The 27,012-nt window shown below is 41.6% G+C and overlaps 1 protein-coding gene across 1 annotated transcript in view; it reads right to left on the reverse strand.

Moving 5' to 3' along the window:
- The window catches only part of TUT7 (terminal uridylyl transferase 7), a 67,216-nt gene that overhangs the window by 9,330 nt on the left and 30,874 nt on the right, over positions 1 to 27,012 (reverse strand). Inside the window, exons 11-28 of the mRNA XM_073670948.1 lie at positions 23,407 to 23,541; positions 21,041 to 21,221; positions 19,172 to 20,175; positions 17,805 to 17,955; positions 16,099 to 16,185; positions 15,878 to 15,978; positions 15,734 to 15,791; positions 15,503 to 15,606; positions 14,738 to 14,827; positions 14,542 to 14,655; positions 12,792 to 12,869; positions 11,508 to 11,685; positions 11,186 to 11,233; positions 11,008 to 11,099; positions 10,087 to 10,202; positions 6,504 to 6,814; positions 6,258 to 6,334; positions 5,358 to 5,415 (exon numbers count right to left, since the gene is read on the reverse strand). Coding sequence (XP_073527049.1) covers positions 5,358 to 5,415; positions 6,258 to 6,334; positions 6,504 to 6,814; positions 10,087 to 10,202; positions 11,008 to 11,099; positions 11,186 to 11,233; positions 11,508 to 11,685; positions 12,792 to 12,869; positions 14,542 to 14,655; positions 14,738 to 14,827; positions 15,503 to 15,606; positions 15,734 to 15,791; positions 15,878 to 15,978; positions 16,099 to 16,185; positions 17,805 to 17,955; positions 19,172 to 20,175; positions 21,041 to 21,221; positions 23,407 to 23,541 — 2,983 coding nt within the window. The remainder of the gene's footprint in view (positions 1 to 5,357; positions 5,416 to 6,257; positions 6,335 to 6,503; positions 6,815 to 10,086; positions 10,203 to 11,007; positions 11,100 to 11,185; positions 11,234 to 11,507; positions 11,686 to 12,791; positions 12,870 to 14,541; positions 14,656 to 14,737; positions 14,828 to 15,502; positions 15,607 to 15,733; positions 15,792 to 15,877; positions 15,979 to 16,098; positions 16,186 to 17,804; positions 17,956 to 19,171; positions 20,176 to 21,040; positions 21,222 to 23,406; positions 23,542 to 27,012) is intronic.

Below are 27,012 nucleotides of genomic sequence, written 5' to 3' on the forward strand. Positions count from 1 at the left end.
TTAACCACCCCGTCAATTTCAATGGCCAGCCTCAAGTATTTCTGATATTCACTATGAATTGGGATATGGTAATACGCATCTTTGAGATCGAGCACCACCATATAGCAGTGGGGAAAAAGTAACTTTATTACGGATTTTAAAGACTCCATTTTAAAGGTGTGTATTTTAAGGAAATTATTCAGGGATTTCAGATTTATGATTGTCCTGAAACTTCCATCCGGTTTCGGAACCAAGAAGAGCGGGGAGTAGAAACAAAGACCCTTTTCAGCCTCCGGAACCTCAATCAGGATGTGCTTTCTTATTAGGGTTTGTACTTCAGAAACGAGGGCAGCCTGGCGTTCTGGGGAAGAACTGGAGGGAACAACCATGAATCTTTTGTGAGGCAATGCTTTAAATTGAAATTTAAGACCATACTTAATCAGGCTTAAAATCCAATTACTATGAGAAATCGGTTCCCAAGCTGGGACAAAAAAAATGACAATCTCCCTCCCACCTGGGCTGATTGTGTATCCCCTGGCTTCTGCTCAATTTTTGGAGACGGACCAAAGAGTAGACCTCTACCTTCTCGACCCCTTTCGTCAGACTTGTCTTGCTCCCTGAAATATCTCTTCCGGAAAAATTTCCTCTTCCGGAACGATCTCTTAAAGGAGGGTAGAGGTACTGATGGAAACCCCCTCTTAGGGTCCCCAGCTTTCTCCAATAAGTCATCCATGGTTTGACCAAAGAGGTATTCTCCTTCGCACGGGATTGTGCACAGTCTGGATTTAGTCTGTAAATCCCCTGGCCAGCATTTAATCCACAAGTCTCGCCGAGCCGCATTTGACAGTGCTGCGGATTTTGCTGCCAACCTTACTGAATCCACAGATGCATCCGCAAGAAAAGCTGCCGCCCCCTGAACCAGTGGAAGGGAAGAAATAATGTCTTTCCTAGAAGTCCCATCCTTCAACTGACTGTCTAGCTGTTCAAGCCACACCATCAGGGCTCTGAACGTGCAGGTAGCTGCTACTGTTGGTCTCAGTGCTCCCGCAGCTGTCTCCCATGCCCCTTTCAAGAAAGTATCAGCCCGTCTGTCTAGGGGGTGTCTCAATGCACCCATATCATCGAACGGGAGGGAAGTTCTTTTCGCTGCTTTGGTAACAGCAACATCCAGCTTGGGTGCTTTTAACCAGGAGGAAAACATAGCATCCTCAAATGGATATTTCCTTTTAAAGGATGGAGGAACACTACCCTTCTTGTCAGGTTTCCTCCACTCCTTATCAATGAGGTCTTTCACCTTTGAATTTACCGGAAAGACCCTTCTTTTCTTTAGCCCCAGACCACCAAACATAACATCCTCAGCAGATTTCTCTGCCCTCGTGTCCACTATCCCCATTGTAGATCGGACAGCTTTTACTAGGGCATCGACCTCCTTCAGGGGAAAGCACTGTCTATCTGGCTCACTGTCAGAGGAAGAGAAGGCGGAGGAGGAGGCGACCGACAGTTCAGAGTCTGAACCCGGCTGGGTTTCCTGAGGAATATGCCCAGACTCTGAACCCTGCAATGCTTTGCCTATTTCTTCCCTTATTATTCTTAGGCCTAGGGAAAAATCTGGGGTTTCCTCAGACATCATTTTGCTAATACAAAGCTGGCATAACCTCTTGCTATATGAATCAGGGAGTGGACAGCTGCATAAGGCACACTCTCTGTGCTTGGATTTCGAGGAACATTTCTTGCTCTAAAAGAAAGTTATAGATAGAAAGAAGGAGGAAACATTAGTAGAACTTTCAAGAACATTCCACTCACCCCACAGAGCCTTCGGTACCGTAGAAGCAGAGGAATCCAACATGCATGGCGAGGAATCACGCCGCACCGGACCATCCTTCCTGCTCTTAGTGACAGCTCTTCTAGCAGAACGACCAGACCCTAGCTGGGAATGGCACTGCACCACTAGTTGTGAGGGCTCCCCAGAGGGCTGCTCCTGCAGCAGATGTTGTTGCCTAGGTGACAGCTCTTGTGAAACTTCCATAACGTACAGTGTAAGAATGGGCTGGGAAGCACTTCTGTATGTTACCAGACCCTTTATATACTGGCCATACATGTACCATGTGTGGGTGTGTGCTTTTTTTTTTTTTTTTACCCAGGAGGGCGTTACCTGCTCCTTGGTCTTCCTCCCCAGGTGGCCTCGCCGCCAGGTCCTTAATCCCCCGGCGTTCAGCTGCTCGCGCGCAAAATTCAAACGAGCTCCGCCCCTTCCGGTGACGTCACAGGGACTTCCTGCACGGCGCACCGGAAGTCACGTCAGTAGGTCGCGCCTGTCACGTGCCCGGCCGGCACGACCTGGATCTCCTGCAAATTGTAGCGGGGGGAGGAAGCCCGCTAGCGGCCCCACACCTGGCGGACATCTACCTCCCCGTGAAGCGATGTCGCGCCTGCCGCAACGCTCACGGAGGCGCCCCACTGAGCCCTACCGTGGCGTCTCCAGAGGACCGGGACGGACCGGCTCCAACTACCTGCTGTGGCCCTCTCTGGGACAGTAGTCCATCTTCTGCAGGTAAGCCTGCGAGGTCTCCCATCATGGACCGGAAACCTAAACTGAGGCGGGAAGAGAGGGCTGCCCTTTTTAACCTGTAGGTTTCCTGTCCTTGATGGGCGGATCCTCTCTCTCACGTGGTGCTGTCATGGGAGACCGAATAAATAGTGTTTAGGCGCACGGCAGAGTTTAGAAGGGAAGGAGCACTGACTTTTTGAACACAAAATTGGCTGGAATTGAGAGCGGACACCATGTCGCATTTGGAGAGCCCCTGATGTGCCTAAATAGTGAAAACCCCCCACAAGTGACCCCATTTTGGAAACTACACCCCTCAAGGATTTTATCAAGGTGTATAGTGAACATTTTGAACCCAGAATTTGATAACTTATTCAATATGATGACCTAATGTGATCATTAGTCTTGAGCGCAAGTGCTCGCTACTTGAGTTTGCAGCGGGTACTCTGGTATGCACCATGTATCGCTCGTGCTCGAGTCCCCGCTCACACATTTCATGGTTATTAGACACCCAAAAAAAAAACATGCGGGGATCGCTCGTGCATGGCAGGCAATCCCCGCGAGGTTTTTTTGGCCACGACGCATATGGGGCAGAGACTCGAGCATCTCACTTGAGCACCTGCGATACTCCGTGCAAACCCGAGCACCCGATGCAAACTCAAGTAGCGAGCACTTGCGTTCAACACTGGTCGCCATATTGTTTTTTTTTTTACTTTTGAAAAAAATCCCAACCCCAACGTTTATTTTTTACGCCGTTCCTAGTGCGGTATAAGTGATTAGATAACTTTATTCTTTGGGTCGGTGCGATTACAGCGATACCAGAATCATATGGGGTTTTTATGACTGACAGCTGTCACGCTAAAAGACGCATTTTTTGTAAAATCTAGTTTTTGCATCGCCATATTTTGAGAGCTATAATTTTTCCATATTTTGGCCAACAGTCATGTGACGGCTTGTTTTTTGCGGGATGAGTTGACGTTTTTAATGGTGCCATTTTCAGGCACTTGACAGTTTTTGATCGCTTTCTATTCCGATTTTTGGGAGGCAGAATAAACCAGAAACAGCAATTCCGGAATTGTTTTTATGTTTTTTTTATGAGGTTCCGCGTGTGGCAAGATTGATAAGGTAGCTTTATTCTTCGGGTCAGTACGTTTACAGCAGTACCACATTTATATAGTTTTTCTATGTTTTGGCGCTTTTACACAATAAAAGCCATTTTATAGAAACAATTATTTTTTGCATCGCTTTGTTCTGAGAGCTATCACTTTTCTTTTTCGGATGATGGAGCTTGTTTTTTGCAGGACAAGATGACGTTTTCAGCGGTACCATTTTTTGATCGCGTGTTATTCCATTTTTTGTTTGGTGGTATGATAAAGCATTGTTCTTTGCTTCGTTTTTTATTTATTTTTTTACTGGGTTCACTAAACAGGTTAACTAGTGGGACAGTTTTATAGGTCAGATTGTTCTGGACGCGGCGATACCAAATGTGTACTTTTATTGTTTTGTTTCTTATAATATTTATTGATGGGTACATTTTATTTTTGGTGGACTATTTTTTCTTTAATATTTTAGCAATTTTTTTTTCTTTTCATTTTAACACTTTTTGGACTTTTATTCTGTGTCCCACTATGGGACTTTCATTTATTTATTCTGATCGCCGGTATAGCATAGGGATGGAGCACCATCCTTGTGCTATACAGGCTGTCAGTGCTGCAGATGCAGAAGATATTTTGATCATGTGCAGTGCAAAATATCTTCCTGCTGTCTGGTGACCCGGATGTTGTCATGAGGACATCGGGTCGTCATGGCAACATCCGGGAAGCCACGGCAGACAGTGATGGAGGCCAGTATCCAGATCACCTCCCCCCTTGCCCCCGCAACGCTGCGATCGACTTCGATCGCAGCATTGAGGGGGTTAATGTGCTGGGAGCGGTGCGGGACCGCTCCCTGCACATAGTCACAGCTGACACCCGGTGCCATCAGCTGACACCCAACGGCGATCACCCCGCATGTGTGCGACGCGATCGCCATATGACCTTCTAGTACGTCATTGGTCCAATCGGCCCAGGTCACCATGACATACCATTAGGTCACACGTCAGAAAGGGGTCAAAGAGGTTCTCACTAACAAAAGTTCATTTTGATTAATAGATCTCGGAACAACAACTTTCACAATTGGATGTGTTTATCTCAGCACAGGAACATTTTATTTAAACTTATAAATGTACCTCTGCTGTGTACTGTGTAATGGCTGTGTCTGACTGTGTACGCAACATGGTCTGATCATACCACATCTCCTGAGCACGCAAAAGAGTATACAGACATTACAGTAGGGGATCGCAGCGGATTCTTACTTTGAAGTAAAACATTGCTTAAATACAGGCGGGAAATTTTTTTACCTCACAAAAAGAATCAGCTGTGATCCCCTGCTGTCCTGTCTGCATCCTCTCTTTTCTGCCCTCCCCTGCCCAGGAGATGTGGTATGATCAGACCATGTTCCTGTACGGTCAGACACAGCCATTACACAGTACACAGCAGGGACACATTTATAAGATTATCTCAGCACAGGAATATTTTATTTAACACATTCAATTGTGGAACTTATTATTCCAAGATCTATTGATTAAAATGTACTTTTGTTTGGGGGAAAACCCCTTTAATGGAGTAGCAATGCTACTACCGCTCCGGTCTCAGGATCAGAGGGTGAGTGGGTCACAGTGGTTGGACCCCCAGTTATTGGGAAGTTATTCCCCATCATGTTAGAAAGGGGATAACTTTGAAACTTGAGAATACCTCTGATACATAAAGAGCATAACAATTATAAAACCATTTACCTGACTGAGGACTGAGAGACATCTTCGGCTTCCTTTTTTCATCTTGTAATGGTACGGTCTGAAATTTATCAGAAAATCAATGTCAGAATTCACATTAGTTTTCAGTTTCAGCTTTGAAGTCACAATTGTACTTAGAGACCACACTAACATTTTTGAAAATCATTAAGGGTTTATACTTTGTACACTATCCCAATTTATTTCAGACGTGTCCTTATAAAGGAACATTCCCAAGATCCTCACGGACATTCTGCATCTACACATTTGTTTCCACTAGACTGGGCCACTTCTACTGAAGTCCGTAAACCTTCTTGTGCTCGGACTTGCCCTTACAATGTCAAGGTCTATATGTAACATATAAAAAGACTTAAAAAGATCCTATGAGATTTTGGAGGAACAAAAAAACACATGGATTGGAAAATGTAGCATTAGGTCATGATGAATTCAAGTCACTGAGGTCTACTATATACACACGCATGAGGAAGAGTAAGACCCACTTTTCAATGAAATACTAAAAATCCATACTAATACTCAGCATTGTGCAGGGTCTTGTAAGCAAGAATCAGAGCCCTCGCCTTCCCACTTCTTACAGACAAGTAATCTACAGATTCCTTTAGCTTTTACAATAAAGATTACTATAGTTTTTCAACCTCTGGGACCCCCACTGATCCTGAGAATTAAGGTGCCACGTCATTGTGCCCACTGCATGCACTTTTCCGTTTTATACTGTACAGTGGAGCCCTCAAAGTACAGTCCCATTCAATTGATTGTGGCTGACTGCAGCTTCCTATATAGCTGGGGGACTCTGCATTAAAGCAACACTTTGGCGGATTAATTTTTAGGATATGTAGTAGAAAAGGGTGGGGTTGAGTTAGACAAAATCCATTTGAAACCGAATCTTACCTGAATAAACCTTCCCTGGGGTTTCAGTGGACTGGACGCAGATGGAGAGCCAAATGGTGCATCAGCCTTTGGGCTACCTACCATTGAAAAATATAGGAATAATAAGTGTACAGTGGATAGTTCAATTTATACATGTCACACTAAAATATAATATAATATATATATAATTTTAGAATTCTATATGATTCAGGCACTTAAACCTTGCTAGAAGCCCTTGTATGCAACAAACCGGCAAGAGCTGCTCACCTGCTCCCCCTTTGTAATGAGGACACTCCTTCTTGATGTGACCTTCTCTTCCACATATAAAGCAGCGCTTCTCCCTCACTTCTTCCTGTCGTCTCCACTTTTCACTAGAATATTTGGGTGTCCTCTCCCTGCAGACTTCAACAACACTTCGGGCTCCCTGATGGGGCTTATTGGGTATGGTGTTCTGCTTTCTATCAGTATAGGAGCCATCACCTTCCATGCTGTTCATTTCATTATCTTCAGGATTTCTTTGCTGTCGCTTGTCTACATATCTTTGGTTTGTAGGCTTATCATGGTTACGCCTTCTAACTCTGCAAAAGCAGCAAAATGGACAATTAAGTCAGAGTATCCAACAACTACCTATATTATTGAAGAAGTGCCACTAGAGGTTTCAACAAGTCTTACAAATGCCATGATGGTTGCCTTGGCATGATGCAGCTCCGAACTTTCATACAAGGAAGCAGTCATTAATTCTTATAAAAAAAAAAAGTTGAAGAAACCAGCTTCCAAAAGTGCAAATATTTATTGAAGCAAATCCACGCAGTTTAAAAATTTCCAAATTACATTGGGGAATCTCACAAGGAAAATAAGCAACGCGTTTCGAACACAGAGCTGTGTTCTTTGTCAAAGAACACAGCTGTGTTCGAAACGCGTTGCGTTTTTTCCATGTGAGATTCCCCAATGTAATTTGGAAATTTTTAAACTGCGTGGATTTGCTTCAATAAATATTTGCACTTTTGGAAGCTGGTTTCTTCAACTTTTTTTCATGCAAACACGCGAGGTCACACGTACCCGTGCTTCCTTCCAAAGCCTACAGCAATCAGGTGAGCTGAATCTACTTTCCTCTTTTTACACATTAATTCTTATACAATGTCCTCCAGTAAAGATTAGTAAATACTATTTTCCTGACTGATATGTACTTAACCCTTTCATGACACATGACGTACAGTTACGTCATAAGTCGGGTCCCTGACTGACGCGGGCTTACAAGCAGAGTCTGCATCTTTCCTGGCAGATGGTTGTATTTTTTCAGCCATCATCTGCCTCCAACTGCCACAGAATCATTCCATGCACCCATTGGCGCGCCTGTGACATTATCGCAGGGCGCCAATGGATTGTCATGACCGTCGCGGGTCTGCCAAAGACTTTCTGCTTGTCATGACGATTCTCCTGTGAAAGCCAGTGTTTAGTGAAAAATCAGACTCCTATGAACGCCAGCTATACGTAGCAGTGCTTATGAACTGGTATGTATAGTACAAGCAATCAGAGGATTGAAGGTTCAAGTCCCCCAAATAGACTAAAATATAGTAGAAAAAAAAAAAAAAAAAAATTTACAATTATGAAACAGAATTATGGGTTTTTGACGCTGTATCATTGCAATAGGAAGCGATCAAAATATTGTATCTTCCCCATAGCCTTTTCAGTAAAAAGGTCAGCTCCAGGATCAAAATATTTAATATATTTATAAAATAATAATTACTCACACTGAAGGCATCAAAACTATGAATTAACACATGTGGAATTATATACTTAACAAAAGTGTGAAACAACTGAAAATATGTCTTATATTCTAGGTTCTTCAAAGTAGCCACCTTTTGCTTTGATGACTGCTTTGCACACTCTTGGCATTCTCTTGATGCGCTTCAAGAGGTAGTCACCGGAAATGGTCTTCAACAATCTTGAAGGAGTTCCCAGAGATGCTTAGCTATTGTTGGCCCTTTTGCCTTCACTCTGCGGTCCAGCTCACCCCAAACCATCTCAATTGGGTTCAGGTCTGGTGACTGTGGAGGCCAGGTCATCTGGCGTAGCACCCCATCACACTCCTGCTTGGTCAAATAGCCCTTACACAGCCTGGAGGTGTGTTTGGGGTCATTGTCCTGTTGAAAAATAAATGGCCCAACTAAACGCAAACCGGATGGAATAGCATGCCGCTGCAAGATGCTGTGGTAGCCATGCTGGTTCAGTATGCCTTCAATTTTGAATAAATCCCCAACAGTGTCACCAGCAAGGCACCCCCACACCACCTCCTCCATGCTTCACGGTGGCAACCAGGCATGTAGAGTCCATCCGTTCACCTTTTCTGCGTCGCACAAAGACACGGTGGTTGGAACAAAAGATCTCAAATTGGACTCATCAGACCAAAGCACAGATTTCCACTGGTCTAATGTCCATTCCTTGTGTTCTTTAGCCCAAACAAGTCTCTTCTGCTTGTTACCTGTCCTTAGCAGTGGTTTCCTAGCAGCTATTTTACCATGAAGGCCTGCTGCACAAAGTCTCCTCTTTACAGTTGTTGTAGAGATGTGTCTGCTGCTAGAACTCTGTGTGGCATTGACCTGGTCTCTAATCTGAGCTGCTGTTAACCTGCGATTTCTGAGGCTGGTGACTCGGATAAACTTATCCTCAGAAGCAGAGGTGACTCTTGGTCTTCCTTTCCTGGGGCGGTCCTCATGTGAGCCAGTTTCTTTGTAGCGCTTGATGGTTTTTGCAACTGCACTTGGGGACACGTTCTAAGTTTTCCCAATTTTTCGGACTGACTGAGCTTCATTTCTTAAAGTAATGATGGCCACTCATTTTTCTTTACTTAGAATTTGTATTATGGCAAGAAAAAAGCAGCCAACAGTCTATTCAGTGGGACTATCAGCTGTGTATCCACCAGACTTCTGCACAACACAACTGATGGTCCCAACCCCATTTATAAGGCAAGAAATCCCACTTATTAACCCCGACAGGGCACACCTGTGAAGTGAAAACCATTTCCGGTAACTACCTCTTGAATCTCATCAAGAGAATGCCAAGAATGTGCAAACCAGTCATCAAAGCAAAAGGTGGCTACTTTGAAGAACCTAGAATATAAGACATATTTTCAGTTGTTTCACACTTTTTTGTTAAGTATATAATTCCACATGTGTTAATTCATAGTTTTGATGCCTTCAGTGTGAATGTACAATTTTCATAGTCATGAAAATACAGAAAAATCTTTAAATTTTAAAAGGTGTGTCCAAACTTTTGGTCTGTACTGTATATAATATATATAAATATTATAAATAATAAATATAAAATAATAAATTATTATTAATAAATATGAAACCCTCACACAACCCCATACTAATGACCTTTTCAATTTTCAGGATATTGGAAAGTGGAGAAAAGCTAAATTTATATTTCGTGGTTAAAGAAACACCACAACCCCACTATACGTTTGGTATCTGCATAATCATGCTGACCTGGGGAATCATTGTCACGTCAATTTTACCATATAGTGAACATGGTAAATAATTGCACTTTTTTGCAGTTTCCACACACTTGGAATTTCTCCCACTTTCCAGTGCATCACATGATGAAATGAATGGTGTCATTCAACAGCATAATTTGTCCCACAAAAAACACACCCTCATATGGCTATGTGGATGGAAAAATAAAGTTATGGCTCTTTGAAAAACGAAAACAAAGAAATTGGCCACGGCGTGAAGTGGCAAAACAGTGTCCAATATCACAGATATACACCATCTCTGAAACATAATCTAAAAGGTAGATAAAGTTCTATAGAAGGTTTGCATTCTTTCAACATCATGCCATTCCTTACTTTCTCCTCATTGGGCAGTCTTTCATAAAGTGTCCAATTTTACCACAAATGCGGCAACATCTGTCATTTGGAGCAACTTCTCCTTCAGTCAAAACATCGGGATCAAAGAAATATTCCTATAATGAAATTCGGAAAAAAAAAAATCTATATATACCATCATGATTGATATGCAAGTCACACGTACGGCAACTAGACATGACATCAGTAGCACGGGTGTAGCTGATAGGGTTAAACTGCAGGGAACACCATCACTGTTGTGGCCAAAAGCAGCATCAAAGTTGTGACAGAAACGAGGGGCTCACACCTTTTAAGCAGGGTCTAAAAAGATTATGTTGATATGGATAACATCCTGTAATACAGAAAAACTGCACTGTGTTGATTTCTGTAAAGCACGGTAAAATAAAGATTTACAGCAAATCAAGGTTATATGATGTTCAAGCCCCCTAAAAAAAAAGGTACAAAAATGCAGGGGAGAACACCACCCACTTTAAAAGGAGTAAACTTTTGAGTAGAATAGCATGTTGCTAGATAGTGCCAACCCCTGCTTGACTTTCAAGTGTAGCTCCATTCTGCAGGTGGTACACTGCTTAATCTTGTCAGGTGTCAAGTGTACTTCATAAAAGTCAGATTTCAAATCAAACATCCGGTTTTAAAAAAAAAAATTAAAAGTACACATAACATTGCCTGAGTCAGTGTGACTCCAAGTCATAAAATTCATCTATGACAAAGTTGCACTGACTCAAAAAGTATCAGAAAAAAAACTTGTGTATTGTTAATGGAACCTTCAAGTGAATCTGTCAGCAGGTTTTTGGTATGTAATCTAAGAGCAGCATGATTCATAGCAATAAAAAAAAAGAAAAAAGTTAGAAAAAAAAAAGTTCTGGATAACCCCTTTAACATAAAGCTACAGTTATACATTACCATTTTGGATGGATATTCCTTGGGGATTCCCTTTATTGGAGTGCCAAACACACGTCTCCCATTGATAAAAGCCTTCATTATAAAATTTGTCACTGATGGAATAAAAAATAAAAAAAATTATTGACTCAATAATCACTAGATCATAATACAGTAACATGCTGACATTTTAATAACTTACTCTTCCTGGATAATCCAGCTCCAAGGTTGTGAGTCAAGTCAAATGGATCTAATTTTATAAATGCAAAAATATACACATTATGTATATCAGTATATTCCATACAAAGTAGAAGATGTGACTGATTAATGATCAGTGAACAGTAATGTCAGAGGCCCTTATGTAAATTTTTCATGAATATTCAGTGTATAAAAGTTAAAATGAAGATGCAGAAAGTTTTCCATATTTAGGATTGCTCAAATCACTGATTTTCTTGTACTACCAAGGATGCTGCCTTCTAGCTTAGTGCATAACATTAAATAGCAATGTGAATGAACATCTGTACCTTCTATGACAATATACTTGGATGTCCACTGCTTTTTAAAGGTGGTCAACAAGCTTTTTTTTCTGATGGAGATGACGTGTTCTTTAAAATCAAAGTCTTCAGTGTAAAAGCGAAGGAGGCCCAGCCATAGCTCGCCAACAGATTCCTTATTTTTCCCATATTCTGGCCAGTACTTTGCCTAAAAATTAATGTTTTTACTATTCAGTACAATTGTAGGAATGTAGCAGTCATTTGCAAGCTACCATGCTGCGAAGGCAGCAAAGTGTAGATGATCAGCAGGGATGATCAGCAGGGATGAACATCCCGAGATTCACTGATCGCTCAACGCATTGTGCTGAAGCAAGCAGCTTCTGCAGGAGTGTGCGCAAATCAGGGCTGTGGAATCGGAGTCGTGGAGTCGGTATAAAATGGACTCCTAAAATATATAATAAATTGCGCACAGTACTGTAGTTTAATGCAGGATGTGTTGGAAATGTTTCCATAAGAATTTGGGAAAGTTATGAAATGTCCTATAAAGGTCTGTCCTATTCCTAATCTAAGGGTCTAGACTTTTAGCTGAGATGAATCTGTGATACAGTAAATTTATCGCTTAAACATGAGCCATGTATGAGGGAGTCGGAGTCATGGAAATTGAGGAGTCGGAGGTTTGGCTTACCGACTCCACAGCCCTGGCGCAAAGTGTACTGACCCCACTGAGTTTCTATTGAGCCTGTACATAACTGAGCGCAGACCATACTGGAGCTTCCCTGTTCACAGTAGTGTTTTGAGCCATTGGGGCAGGTGATGAAAAGGGTAGTGATCAGAAACTGCACCCCCACTGATCAGCAACACTTTGCTGGCCCTGTAACAATCAAACTTTTTACAACTTCTCATTACTATTTAAACTAGAAATAATTTACATTTGCTGCACTTAAGCCTTGTCATTAATACTGCTTGCAGCAATATCTAAATCAGGTAGAATTGGAGGCCTAAAACTTGGCTATTTTTTGTTGCCTGTAACTTGCCTAAAAGTATGGTGTTAAATTGTGGTTGGCATATAGTCACAATCAGCCAACAGATACCAGATGGTCCAAAATAATCTTTGGCACTGTATTGTATTGTTACATTGTACCAAGTGTCAATAGGGATTAACCAAACTACTTTTGTTAGACAAGAAGCATTTTTTAGAACGGTGGACACACTTGTTTCAGAGCCGTGGTTTATTTACGGTATATATAAAAAGGAAAAAGAAAAAAAAAAGCCAGGTGTTTAAGCGCCCGAGTATGGGAAAGAGAATATACTTACCAGCTCTCCTATCTGGGAAAAGAAATACACATTCCAGCCATCAACCAGTATCTCAGGCTCACAGCCATTAGTGTAGATCTAGAAGAAAAATGTACACAATGTAACGCTTTATAAAGTGGTTGCTCTGGTCATGAAAGGGATGCATGACTTAGATTCTCATTGGAATACATAATTACAAAAAAATTTTATTTACCGAATTCAGAAAAGCAAAAAAGTTTGATTCTTTTATACCAAGGTAGCTTGAGCTATAATAATTTTTACCCTACATGAATAGTGAATTCGCTAATGGTATTGTGTACACTTACAGATATGTTGGCAAGAAAAATGAAGCATAAAATACATACATTTTTCCTCAATCATTAGTATGGGTGAAATCTGCAGCAAAAACGCTGAAAGGCTATGTGCCCACGATGCAGAAAATCTCCGCAGAATTTATGCATGTCCTTGCCAGTAAAAACGCTTGCGGATTTTACACAAGTTTTTTATGCGTTTTTACATGCGGATTTGACTTGCATTTTTCAAATGCATTGAGTAGGCAAATCCGCATGCGGAAACGCACAAATAATGGACATGCTGCGGATTTTTGCGCACAGAAAATCTGCTGCGGGCACAACACATGCGGATTGTCATTGGGGAACATGGGGCACGTATTACCAAGCATTTAAAAGCGTTTCCGCTGCAGAAATTCCACGGCAAAAATGCTTGAAAAAACGCATCGTGGGCACGCAGCCAAAGAATTGACTAAAAAAAAAAAATTAGCAACAAGTGCATGAAACTTCAGGAATTTCATTCACTTTGTTGGGACTAGGAAATACTTTAGGTTACGACAAATTTGGGCAAAAAAAAACAAACACGCAATGTGTGCACAGATCCTTACAAAAGCATGGCATTACTTTAGTTTGATACAATCCCTCCAGGATTTTTAACAGAGAATGAAATCCTTCCACTAGCGTTTGTGCAAATCTTTTCACACATTCCATGCCATTGGCCATGTACAGTAGTCTGTCACCACTGCATGGGAAAGGGAAGAACGGGCTCTTTAGATCAGCTGGCCTGGTGCATAGCACATGTTACGTCTTGACAGGCCAGCCAATCCAAATAAAAGCGACGGATGCTGGCCGGAAGAGGTGGGACTACTGCTCCCATGCAACGGTTGTAGAGCACTGTTGCAGCCGATGGCATGGGATATAAGCAATTCGCACCACTTTAGTTTTACATTTGTTGAAGAGGAGTGGCAGAACAGGGACATTATTACTGGAAGAAGGATAGGGGACATTGTCACATGAGAGGGTGCACACACGTCTTCACAAGATCTGGAATGCTACAATAGTCCAGGTCCAAATTTCGCACTAGGACCCATCGGACTCTAGTTATGCCACTGTGCGCATGTGTAAATATAAAATATATACACATTTGCACACCGTGTGTATGCACACAGACGTGTTCTACAAAATGACATGCAAACGTGAAGCTACATTTACAGTATAGTGGTTGACCAAGGAAACAATGTAGTTTAGAAACGAGTATTCAAAAGTAAGTGACGTTCACACTGCTGGTCTTTAAACTTATCTCGTGCCTCATTCACACAGTGCAGAATTTAAGACTAAGGGATAACAGACTTGTCTAGTAGTCATATTTTCTCATCTCCAATCGAGCATGTTAAAGGGGATTAAGCTGCTGGCCACATAGTAGTGCTGGAGCAACTGTAGCAGGCGTTTCAGATCAACAACACACTCAAATCAGGACTCACCTCCTGGAGAACAGGGATAACAGGTGGATTCCTCTGCTGAAGAAAGTACAGCACCATAAGTGTGTATGCGTATGAAGAAAGGCTACCGCGAGATGCATCTCCGATGTCACACATCTTTAGAGAAAAAGGGACACTTAAGACTAGGAACATAAATGATCATATTGTAGGTAAAGATTTTTTAATCACAAGACTGTACCTTGGTGAAGACTTTCATAATATAACACAGATATTTGACTCTTGAGTCAATTGCAGCATACGATGCTAAGAGACGAGTGTTATGAAGAGCCTGAAGAACAAAAAAAAGTTTGGTTATAATTTGTACGATAGGTCTTGCCTTTCAGCCATTAAAAGGGAGCTTAACAGAAAAAAGCAGTCCATCATAAAGTATAGCCGTCTCACGTTTGCTTTTCTATATAAAAGCGGCTCCTGTTCTGGTGGTTTGAGTATTCACCCGACTGCCACAGGGAAAAGTGTTTAGCTGGATTTCATATAGGGTTTATTTATACAGCACCAAGTTTTTAGGCAAACATGCAAAGGTTTCATAGTACCCCAAAATGCACTGAAACAGGGGAGGAAAACAAAACCACAACCCTTTGGAAAGAACACATCTGAGATACTGCACTCAACTGTTTTTTTGCTAACTCTTTTGCATATTTCTCCTTCCAATCCTAAATGCACTGGCACTAGCTTAAAAAAGGTGTATAAATGGGATACTGTAACCTAGTAAGTTGGACAAGAACAAGCTTAAAGCTGCAGTCACACCATCAGTATTTTTAAGTCAAATCCAGATGAGGAACAATCAGAAAAGTAGAACAGAAACACGTCACCACTTCTGCATTTATCACCCACTCTTGGTTTAGACTTACAAATACTGATAGTGTGACCATGGCTTAATACTAGAAATGGGATTGAGTTCCTACAGTGTCTGCAATACTCATTATCATCAATTATGAATAGTTACCAGTGTGTTATATAAACTGATGTCTCCTTCAAGTCCGCTTCTTGCATGGTAGAACTTTACAATTGGCACTTTAGCTGTGGTAATCGGAAGAATGTTCCTTAAACCTTAGGAGGAAAAAACAAAAATCTCACTATCTTGGAAGCTTTTTTTGTTCCTCCACTTGCTCTTGTAAGTTATGCTATACATTATTTCCTTGGTAGGTGAATATCAAAACAAACATTTAAAGATTACCTTGATGTCTTTTAAGATGCCTTGCCAATTCTTCAATGGTCTTTATGGAATCTAGTTCCTAGAACGAAAAAAAAAAAAAGTTTCAAAGAAACGTGTTAATGTAGTTACAAACCACGGTATTTTACTGAAGTCAGATTAAATTACCTCCGCAGTTTCAAGGCCCTCAAATGTCATGCAGATATCCAAGTCACTCTGTTTAAAGCCAAACCCATTTTTCGAAGACCCAAACAAATTCAACCTAGCTCCTAAAAGAGAGGGTAACTCAGTCGTAATCATAGCAATTACATCATAGCATACAAAAAAATAAAGCGCAAATGAGTGGTAAAGCTATGTGCTCATAATAGTATTCAATACAATATACTTACCTTTAAATTCACGTCTGATGAAGTCCTCCAGATCATATCTTATATGTTCTCGGGCTTTGTCTTCTAGGGATGTCGGACAAAAATCCTCTGTGCAAGATAGACCCGGTGATAAAATATTTGGATTTCAGCAACACTACATTAAAATATTTACAGCTACAATCCACATATAAAATGTATTACTTTAAGAAAATTTGCAGGTTTAAGGCTGTGTGCCCACTATGCGTTTAAGCAGCGGCAATTCCGTTGCAGAAACGCTTAAAAAAACGTTTGGTAGAAGGTCTGCCATGTTCCCCAATGATAATCCGCATGTGCTGTGGACATGCTGCGGAAATTTCCGCTGCGGATCATTGCGGAAAAAAACTGCAGCACTACCAATTATTTTGCGTAAACGCAACGTTTTCGCTGCCACTGACTTGCATTGGACCGCATGTCATCCGCATCACTGGATCTGTACATGCGGATTACATGTGTTTCAATGTGCGGATGGTACCTGGGTTTGGAGAAGATGAGACTCTCCTCCAGACCCGGGTACCATAGTACCTGTAAAAAAATAAAAAAACTAAAAAACTAAAAATATTATACTTACATTCTGATGGCCCTGGGTGTCCTCGTCTCGGCTTGCCGGCAGCTCGCGGTAGACTAGAAGGACCTGCGGTGACGTCATTTAGTCATGTGACGGGTCACATGACCGCTGATGTCGGCAGGTCCTTTAATCTACCGCGAGATGCCGGCAAGGCAAGACGGATCGAATAAGGACACCGGGGGCCATCAGAAGGTAATTAAAATATTTTTTACCATTCTTTCGGTCACACTATATAAATCCATGCCGTTTGCATGGATTTATATAGTGTGACCAAGTTGTCAAGCACTTTCCAAGTGATGCTAAAGTCGCTTGGAAAGCGCTTGATAACCCGCATGCAGAAATGTGAAGAACGCTTCACTTCCGCTTGTCCCTGGCAGGAAAAATGCATGTACAATCCGCATGCGTTTTTTTTTTCTGCCAGGGAGATGCAGACACGCTCAGGAAGAATCCGGAGCATTTCCGCATCGTGGGCACATAATTTCTAATGATAGCCTAATCCTATCGCTTTCTAGTCGGTGGGAATCCAACCACTGGGATCTCCAATAAACAGTACAGGGCTCTGAAGAGCCCGGTCTAAATGGCATGGTGGATGGACATTTACTTCACCGCTCCATTAATTCTCTATGGGACCACCAGATGTGAAAAGCAAAGCGCTGTATCTGGTAGTCCCAAAGAGAATGACTGACACGGTGAGGCACAGGTCCAGCCACTATGGCAAATCAGACAGCTCAGCAGATGAGGTCCCAATGGGTGGACCCCCTCCAGTCATCAGCATGTTATTTTCAATGCATGGATCGATAACTTTTAGAGATTGAATAATCTGTTAACTCATCCAATGAGTCACTGCAATCTTCTGCTGGTTAGGCATTTATACAGGGCCTAACCAGCTGGGTTGCATTGTGAGACAAGAGCAGCTCCAGACATCAGTCTTCTGTAGAAGAGAAAAGAAAACTCCCAAATCTGCACCAAAACTGGGCATCACGTGACATACTCAAGCTGATTAAAAAGGAGAGGGAATGGAGGAAGATCAGTCAAGAACTAGCAGCCAGCAGACACAAAGCTGAACTTTATTATATATGTGGAACATGCAAGCACATCTTTCCCACTCACTAATAACACTCACCATAACACTGGATACAGACTTGATCCAAGAGCAGTCGGAATTTAGTAGTGAGCGGTGGCAAGGGTTCCAGTTCAATTTTTTTAAAGTCTTCTGGGCAGTCCTTTTTTAGATGTCCTTCTTTCTTGCACAAGTTGCACACAACCATGGGCAGCTGAATTGCAAAAAGAAAAAAACAAAAACAATGTTGATATAAAATTTGAAGGTCTCAAACAAATGATCGCTGAGGGTCTGATCTCTATGGTGAACTGAAAAGCTAAGCCTAGCAGAGGACTAGAGCACTTGTTTCCAAGGGTGGTATGAAGTTTATTTAAAGCTGCTAAATAGATCAGCATACAATATTTCAAATTTAAAAAACAAACAAAAAACCCCACACTTCTAGAGTCAATGAACATTTTAAAAGAGTGCTATGAATTGGAAGCATTCTTTTATTGCTGAGATAAGTGTCAAATAACGAGTCATGAATGCAATATCCGTAACAGCTGGAATATAGCTCAAAGAAACCATTCACCCCATAGCTCACTAATGCGATAAAGTGAAAAAGAAACACAAAATGCTTTAGTGATATGTAAAGCTAGTCACCTCTCGGCAATACAATGATCTTTTCAAGTAATCAAGAAGTTAATAGGGCTGCAGGTTTACCTAAAAGTACCTGACCTTCCAAGTGTAACATGCGGTTTAGATGGCCATACACATTAGATGGCTGTCAGCCAAACAAGGCCATCTCTTGCCCATAGTAACATACTCGCCGGTGCCATCTTTATCCGTTACTGGTGCGGATTCAGTCGTCTTCTGCAGGTTGTGACCTGCTGGATCGCTCAAGTGTTTTCTGAGCGATCCAGAATTCACTACCAAGAATGAGGCTCTCAGTTACCTCTAACTTACGGTCAATCAAAAGTTGCAGTCACAAGATGGCGGCGCGGGACCAGCTGAAGACAGCTGGCAAGTATAATACTAGGGTCAGAGAATCTTGATTTGTGGCACTACCCCAGCGCTGAAATAAACGCTCGAGCGGGGCTTTAATGGCACTTTTTTAATCTTGAAAAAGTCCAGCGAGATGTCCAAGATCAGAAAAAAATCTGGTGCATGGACAGCAGCTTTCTGCCAAATTTGCCAGTTTCCCTAAAAACATTTCTTTTAATGCCTAAACCAGTTAGCATTCCATACAGCTGGAAGTTAGGGCAGCATGAATTTGCTGACAAGTTCCCTTTTGATTAGGATCCATAATTTTCAAAAAACATGCCACGCTTCCCTGACCTGCAGAGGCAGAAACACTTAGCTGAGAACTGTGCACCACCAATATATCCTAGAAAAACTGAACAAAAAGTACATGAACAAAGATATCAAAAGAAAGTGGTTTTCAAACCTACCTTGCCTTTTGTAAATGTTGCTTTGTTGAACTCATAAAACAAGGAAACATCTTCAATAATAGAACTTTCGGCAACTGGCAGAGTTTTGTTGGCATCTTCAGGTCTTTGTAGCACGTTGCCAGATAATGCAGAATCTAGTCCAGTTTGCTCATCTTCAGACAACAGGCCATCCACGGAGCCAGTGTAAGTGATCTCTAGATCATCATCCAGATGTTTGCTATGATTCAATACCGAAGGCTCGTCATCGGCATCCTCGTCATCTGAATTCACTACAGCTGTCAGTTTAAAGTCATGGACCGTTTCCTCTAGTTCATCTGTACTCTCCTCCAAGTAACCTTTTCTAACATATAGGCTGTTCCCCAAGCCAATCTCTTCGCCCTCAACCACAATACCGCCCTCAAAATCAGACAAGCTGTCTGTTTCTTCATTGCCTGGCAAAGCCAACTCTCCACTTTCACTATCATCTTCATAGCCTTGGTCAATAATGATGTAATCACCAGGCCCTTCATTTTCCATTAGAGGGAGGAGGTCATCATCTGACTCTTCATGAGGACTTTCTGGTTCTTCACAACCTTGGAAAAAATCTTCTGGGTCATCTAAAATAATCTCTTCTGTTATACAGTCAGCATCTTCAAGGTTAACATCTGGGTATGTTACATTATAGACTAGCTGTTTCTTTGCTGAACTATTCAACTCTTTTGGAGTGTTACTGTGATGGGGCCGGGCAATTACAGGAGAGGCTGAACTATCGTGATTGTTTATGGTCAAATCTTCCAGCATCTTGCTTATGGTCTGAACAGAGTTTGGACACTTCAAAGTATTTAGAGCACCTCCTTTGTTACTGTTTGTAGCAAAATTGGTGGGTTTTTGGGTGCTAGTTTTTCCAGACTTTGTTTGAGGCAAAGCAAAATATTTGTAGGTGGTCTTTAAACAGTGAAGAAGATACTCGTACACCAACTGACTGTTCATGGATCTTGCAACGTTCCTCTTTACAGAGTAAGGATCTGATTTTAAAGATGAACATTGTTATATGTGCATCATTCACAACTGGTCAAAAACAAGCATTTAATTCATAACCCCATATAATTTGTCTTTTAGGATCTGCATCAGAAATTCTAATCATCTATGACTTATTCAATTGCTGCTTTAATAGTTTGCTCCATTGATAAACTGCCCTGGGGTTGCCCTACACTTACATCTTTTCTTATGCCATGTTCACATGCAGCATTTTTGCTGTGTGGATTATGTGTACTGTAGAAAAAGCACAAATGTATAATATAGTTTTACTCACCAAAAACATCACAAAAGTTGTTTAATTTGTTTTTGGCTAAATGAGACTGTCACCAGGATTTTGCTACCACATCTGAGAGCAGCATAATGCAGGTGTAAATGACCTGGATTTGAGCGATGTATCACCATTTTGTCTGCTGCAGATATGCTAGCTCTGAGTACAGAGGTCTGTAGAAACCATCCATGTTTGCACAGTGTACACACAAAGCAGCCAGTGGTGAGGGGTTACACAGCTCCGCATTTAGAGAACTGATAGATCTGCAGCAGATAAACCTGATCAAAACTGCAGCAAGCAGCCCAATAAAGCAACACGTCGCTGAAACAGGGTCTCTGCACCAACATAATGCTGCTCTCAGACTAAACTGGCAAAGAAAATAGCGACTGATCCCCTTTAATATTTCACGTTTTCCGATAAAAATCACCATGATCACACTTCCGTTATAACAAATGCATTTGTAGCAAGATTTGGACAGGTGATAACTGGTCTGCATCAAGTTAGGAAGTCAAATCTCAAAGCTACCACTATTCTGTAACATACATGTATACTATTTGGGAACACACTAGGCATAGCGACGTTACCTTCTACAGCAATTCGTTTTTTAGGCCAGTCCTTCAATTCCCTAGAAAGCTTCTCTTTAACACGAATATTGACAACCAGGTCAGCCATGTTGAATTCTAGTGCATAAAATCTCAGAAGATCTACCCAGAGTTGACCAACTGAGGCAGAGCACTGTTTCTCTGTGCCAAAGAATAGGGGAACCTAGAAAGTGTATAAGCGATAAGACTTGCATAAGGAATATGCCTTAAAACACATAGCTTAAAAAGGGGTATTCCCATCTCCAAGATACCCAATATGTAGTAGGTGTAATAGTAATATCAAATATCTCCAATTAGAAATGTAGCATAGTATTTTCGATTCGGTAAGTCGCTTTCCTCATGTGCAGGCATTGCAGGACCTTAGGTATCCATGGTTACATCCACTGATAAAGTCAGTTAGCTAGTTGCTAGTGGTCATAACCATGGATACCCAAGGTCCTGTGATGCCTGTGCATGAGGAAAGACCTAGCGAATCAAAAATACTATGCTACATTTCTAATTGGAGATATTTGCTATTACTACACCTACTACATATTGGGATAGGATCTTGGAGATGGGAATACCTCTTTAAACTTGCTGATAGTCACCAGATAAACAGAGAATCTACAGCCAACACTTTCTGCTGCATAGCCATACAAAGATTTCAAATATTGTTATTGAACAGGGCTATTTTTCTTTCTACGGGGGATATATGGGAAACACTATGCAAGTATTTTTTTTCTCTTGGATGCGATTGGCGTAAAGAATACCCAGTTCGCTTACATTGGATGCCGAATGTGAGCAGATTTGATGAGGCTTCAGGTGCATAATCCACTTCTACTCCTGTAAAATGTTAATCTGTTCAAGATTTGACAAATGTAAGCTACATTGTAATTATGAGAGTCAACTGTGGTCATTTAATGGCCTGTTTAGACTGGCCAACCAGAATTCTATGTTGACTGGATGATAGTCTATCATTCTGGCAGCATCTCCTGTTTACAAAGGAAAAAGTGCTGCAGAGAACGATTATTTTATTGCTAGCACGAAAGATCCAATAGTCCAACAAGAGTTTTTGTTCGTTCGTTCGTCGTCAACTGCTGGCATGTTTACACAGACCAAACATTGACAGACAAGTGTTCCATCTCATTCACCATTATCCGCTCGTCTGAATAAGGCTCAACTCCAAGGTCTGAAAGTCCTGAATACTGCTACTAAGCAGAGCATTAAGTTACCAGTATTTATTTTGTTAAGCCCTCCTCCCCCCAAAACATCCCACACTAATAGCCAAGATGCTTCTCTGTTGGGTAAATGTGTAGGGCGTCTTAAAGAGGTACTCTGGGGAGAAATTTTTTTTTTGTACTGTTCCTGCCCTCATACCCTAAAAAGATGAGATGCCCAGTGCAGTTCTATGATCTTTTTAACCCTAGCAATTCGGTGTGAAAGGATCCTCTTTCACTGCTCCCCCCTCCCATCTGGATCATTACATCATACACCAAGTGCTGCTCCCCCTGTAAGGAACAGCCAGCATGAGGAGAAGGGGGCGTGGCCATGCCCCCTGTACTCTGCAGAGAAATCGCTATTAGACTGGCTGATGACAGCAGTGAGCTGCACATTGCTGTAATGTCCCAGACAGAGGGGTGAGCAGCGCAGTGAGGAGCAGCTTCTGTCACACCAGCCCCTGAATGTCTTCCTGTCTGCAGTCCCAGGTGAGGGGGCGTGTCAGGGGCGTGACCTGCTCAGCTTCTAGTAGCAGCACCTGATAAGGTCTCCCTGTGTGCCGCATGAGGTTAGGGGCATGGCCTGCTCGCTGCTTCTAGTAGCAGAGCAGCCCCTGAAGAAGTCTCATTCTCAGGGCTACTAGCAGGGAGCAGGCCACTCCCCCTTTTCTCAGGCTGGCTGTTCCTTATGGGAAGGGGAGCAGCACTTGGTGTATGATGTAATGACCCAGACTAGAGGGGAAGCAGTGAAAGAGCAGATCCAGTCACACCGGGTTAAAAAGATCATATAACTCAACTAGGCATCTCATCTTATTAGTGTATGAGTGCAGAAGCAAAATTATTATTTTTTTTTTATCTCTTTGGAGTACCCCTTTAAGTACCTGTGAACCAGCCATCTTGACCAAGACAGGGCACCTCTTGTTAGTGTATTTTCAGAAAATGTAAGACACAGAACAGCATCTACAATAAAAGGCAGTGATTTATTAATCTGAGACAACCCCCTTTAAAATTGGTATGAAATTAAAATTCGGAACACATATGAATCCTTGAGGTCTGGCACCAGTTCGAGTCAATTGTCATCAGTTCAGCAAAGCCTTGTCTGATCCTCAAAGCTGGATTCTGAAGTTTTTTTTTTTTTAGTACAAGTCTTACCTTTCCTTTAGAAGACCGTTCTTCATTATGTGGATTCTCTTTGTCTACAACAGCTTTGTACTCCCAAAACACATATTCATTGTTTGGCTCTTTCAAAGTGAATTGGGCCAGTTTTGAAATTGTAAACCCACTTATCTATATAAAACAGAATAAGTCAGTCACAAAAGAAATTCAAGCCAAAACAATACATTTTAGAGGCATGACAAACAAGAAGCACATTTCGAAGCCAAAATTATGGAGTACAAACAGGGACCCTGAAAATGCATTAGTCACCATAATATAAACAAAGGAAAAAAAACTTACCAAAAGGGTTTTATCTGAACGAAGGCCTTACATTTAAAAAAAAAACTAAAATTATGTCCAATAATTTGATGCCAAAACAATCGAATCTGTTAAATCCAAGACTTCGGATTTAGATGTGAAACATTCATACCTCTTCATACAATATAATTTTTATAGCGCCAACACATTTCGCACTTTACAATTTTAGGGGGGGCGGAGAGACGACTTCTATAGACGTTACAGAATAAGCATAGCTCATATCAAAAGGAGTGAGGGGCCTGCTCACAAGCTTACAATCTATAAGGAAATAGGGGTGACACAAAAGGTAACATGTACATACGTTGTATAATACAGCCATAACATAAAGCAGGGGTCTCAAACATGCAGCCCGAGGGCCGCATACGGCCCCTGAGGTTGGTTAATGCAGCCCGCAGGCATCGGAGCCCCAGTAATGATTGTGGCCTGGTCCTGAGGGCCGCCAAAGTCTGATTCTTTTCAGTTGAATGTACTACAAGTTAGAGACCAGCATAGGACAATGCTACAAGATGGGGCCCAGGATGGGCACATTACTACAAGATGGGGACCGGGATGGGCACATTACTACAAGATGAGGACCAAGATGGGCACATTACTACAAGATGAGGACCAAGATGGGCACATTACTACAAGATGAGGACCAGGATGGGCACAATACTACAAGATGAGGACCTGGATAGGCACAATACTACAAGATGAGGACCTGGATAGGCACAATACTACAAGATGAGGACCTGGATAGGCACAATACTACAAGATGAGGACCAGGATGAGCACATTACTACAAGATGAGGATCAGGATGGACACATTACTACAAGATGAGGACCTGGATAGGCACAATACTACAAGATGAGGACCTGGATAGGCACAATACTACAAGATGAGGACCTGGATAGGCACAATACTACAAGATGAGGACCAGGATGAGCACATTACTGCAAGATGGGGACCAGGATGAGCACATTACTACAAGATGAGGACCAGGATGAGCACATTACTACAAGATGGAGACGAGGATGGGCACATTACTACAAGATGAGGACCAGGATGGGCACATTACTACAAGATGAGGACCAGGATGGGCACATTACTACAAGATGAGGACCAGGATGGGCACATTACTACAAGATGAGGACCAGGATGGGCACATTACTACAAGATGAGGACCAGGATGGGCACATTACTACAAGATAAGGACCAGGATGAACATAATACTACAAGATGGGGACCTGGATGGGCACATTACTACAAGATGGGGACCAAGATTAGGGACATTACTACAAGATGCGAACCAGGATGGGGACATTGCTACAAGATGGGGAAACTACTACAATATGGAGACATTACTATAAGAAGTTGGTCAGAATTACTATATGGTGCTAATTGTAAGAAAAAAAAAAAAATCACTGTATGTGGCCAATTAGGGGACGCAAAGGAAATAAAAATTGTAAAACTGTAAAAACTATAAAACCGTACCATAGCCCATAAAATGAATGTCATTTAAAAGAATAAAATAAAAAAGCCAAAAATGTTAAAAAAAAAAAAAAAAGTGATCCAAAAAGGTGTATAGAAAAAACAGTATGGTATTAAAAATTTCATATCACCCTGCAAAGAATGCAGCCCTTCAAATTCACATTTTTTCTAGGTGTGCCCCATATACTCAGCCGAGTTTGAGACCCCTGATATAAAGGCTTAAATGCTGAAATCCATATGCTATGTTCTCCAGGGATAAACCAGGTGCAATGATGCCAATTTGTATAAGACTGCCTCAAAATATATTAAAATTTTAACACTATCAAGGGTGGGGAACCTTTAGTCTGCCAAGGAACATTTGGATATTTATACCATCCTTTGGGGCCACACAAGATGCTGACGTCAAGACAATCTTTGATTGCACGCACCTCAGCGCTCAGTAGTGAATGCTGCATGTGTGCTCACAGAGCAAGAAGAAATTAAAAGGCCAGTAGCCATCAAAACACAGCTGCCGGCCCCAGCACTGTGGTCCCCAGGAATCTACCCTGGAGGCCGGAGAAAAGGTCATCGCGTGCCGTAAATGGTCCTTGGGCCTGAAGTTCCCCACCCTGCTCTACAGGATAGCAAACTTTAAATATTGCCATGATAAAAGCAATATATTTAATGTTGCACTCTACAGTGTATCATATGGTACCTTTGCTGAAATAAAGAAACAGACAGACATGTAAACACCACATTACACTAGGTTTTCATGACTAATTTAATCATATACTCCCCTAGTGTTTAAAATTGAAAAATAAACCTTTAATTTTTCATATTTTTCTCATATACATACACATACATACAGTGTGCAGAATTATTAGGCAAGTTGAATTTTAGAGGATTATTTTTATTATTGATCAACAACTATGTTCTCAATCAACCCAAAAGACTCAAATATCCAAGCTTAATATTTTTGGAAGTTGGAGTGTTTTTTTTTTTTTTAGATTTGGCTATCTTAGGAGGATATCTGTTTGTGCAGGTAACTATTACTGTGCAGAATTATTAGGCAACTTAATAAAAACCAAATATAATCCCATCTCACTTGTTTATTTTCACCAGGTAAACCAATATCAGTGCACAAAATTTAGAAACAAACATTTCTGACATGCAAAAACCCAAAAAAATTAGTGCTCAATATAGCCACCTTTCTTTATGTTGACACTCAGCAGCCTTCCATCCATAGATTCTGTCAGCTGCTTGATCTGTTTTCAATCAACATTGCGTGCAGCAGCCACCACAGCCTCCCAGACACTGTTCCGAGAGGTGTACTGTTTTCCCTCCCTGTAGATCTCACATTTTATGATGGCCCACAGGTTCTCTATGGGGTTCAGATCAGGTGAACAAGGGGGCCATGTCATTATTTTTTCTTCTTTTAGACCTTTTCTGGCCAGCCATGCTGTGGAGTAGTTGGATGCATGTGATTGAGCATTGTCCTGCATGAAAATCATGTTTTTCTTGAACGATACAGACTTCTTCCTGTACCACTGCTTGAAGAAGTGGTCTTCCAGAAACTGGCAGTAGGTCTGGGAGATGAGCTTCACTCCATCCTCAACCCAAAAAGGTCCCACAAGTTCAACTTTGATGATACCAGCCCATACCAGTACCCCACCTCCACCTTGCTGGCATCTGAGTCGGAGTGGAGCTCTCTGCCCTTTACTGATCCAGCCTCTGGCCCATCCATCCGGCCCATCAAGAGTCACTCATTTCATCAGTCCATAAAACCTTTGAAAAATCAGTTTTAAAGATATTTCTTGGCCCATTCTAGATGTTTT

The sequence above is a fragment of the Phyllobates terribilis genome, unplaced genomic scaffold (assembly GCF_046119375.1).
Source record: "Phyllobates terribilis strain yellow unplaced genomic scaffold, ASM4611937v1 Scaffold_1__5_contigs__length_1240528914, whole genome shotgun sequence".
Classification (NCBI taxonomy): Eukaryota; Metazoa; Chordata; class Amphibia; order Anura; family Dendrobatidae; genus Phyllobates; species Phyllobates terribilis.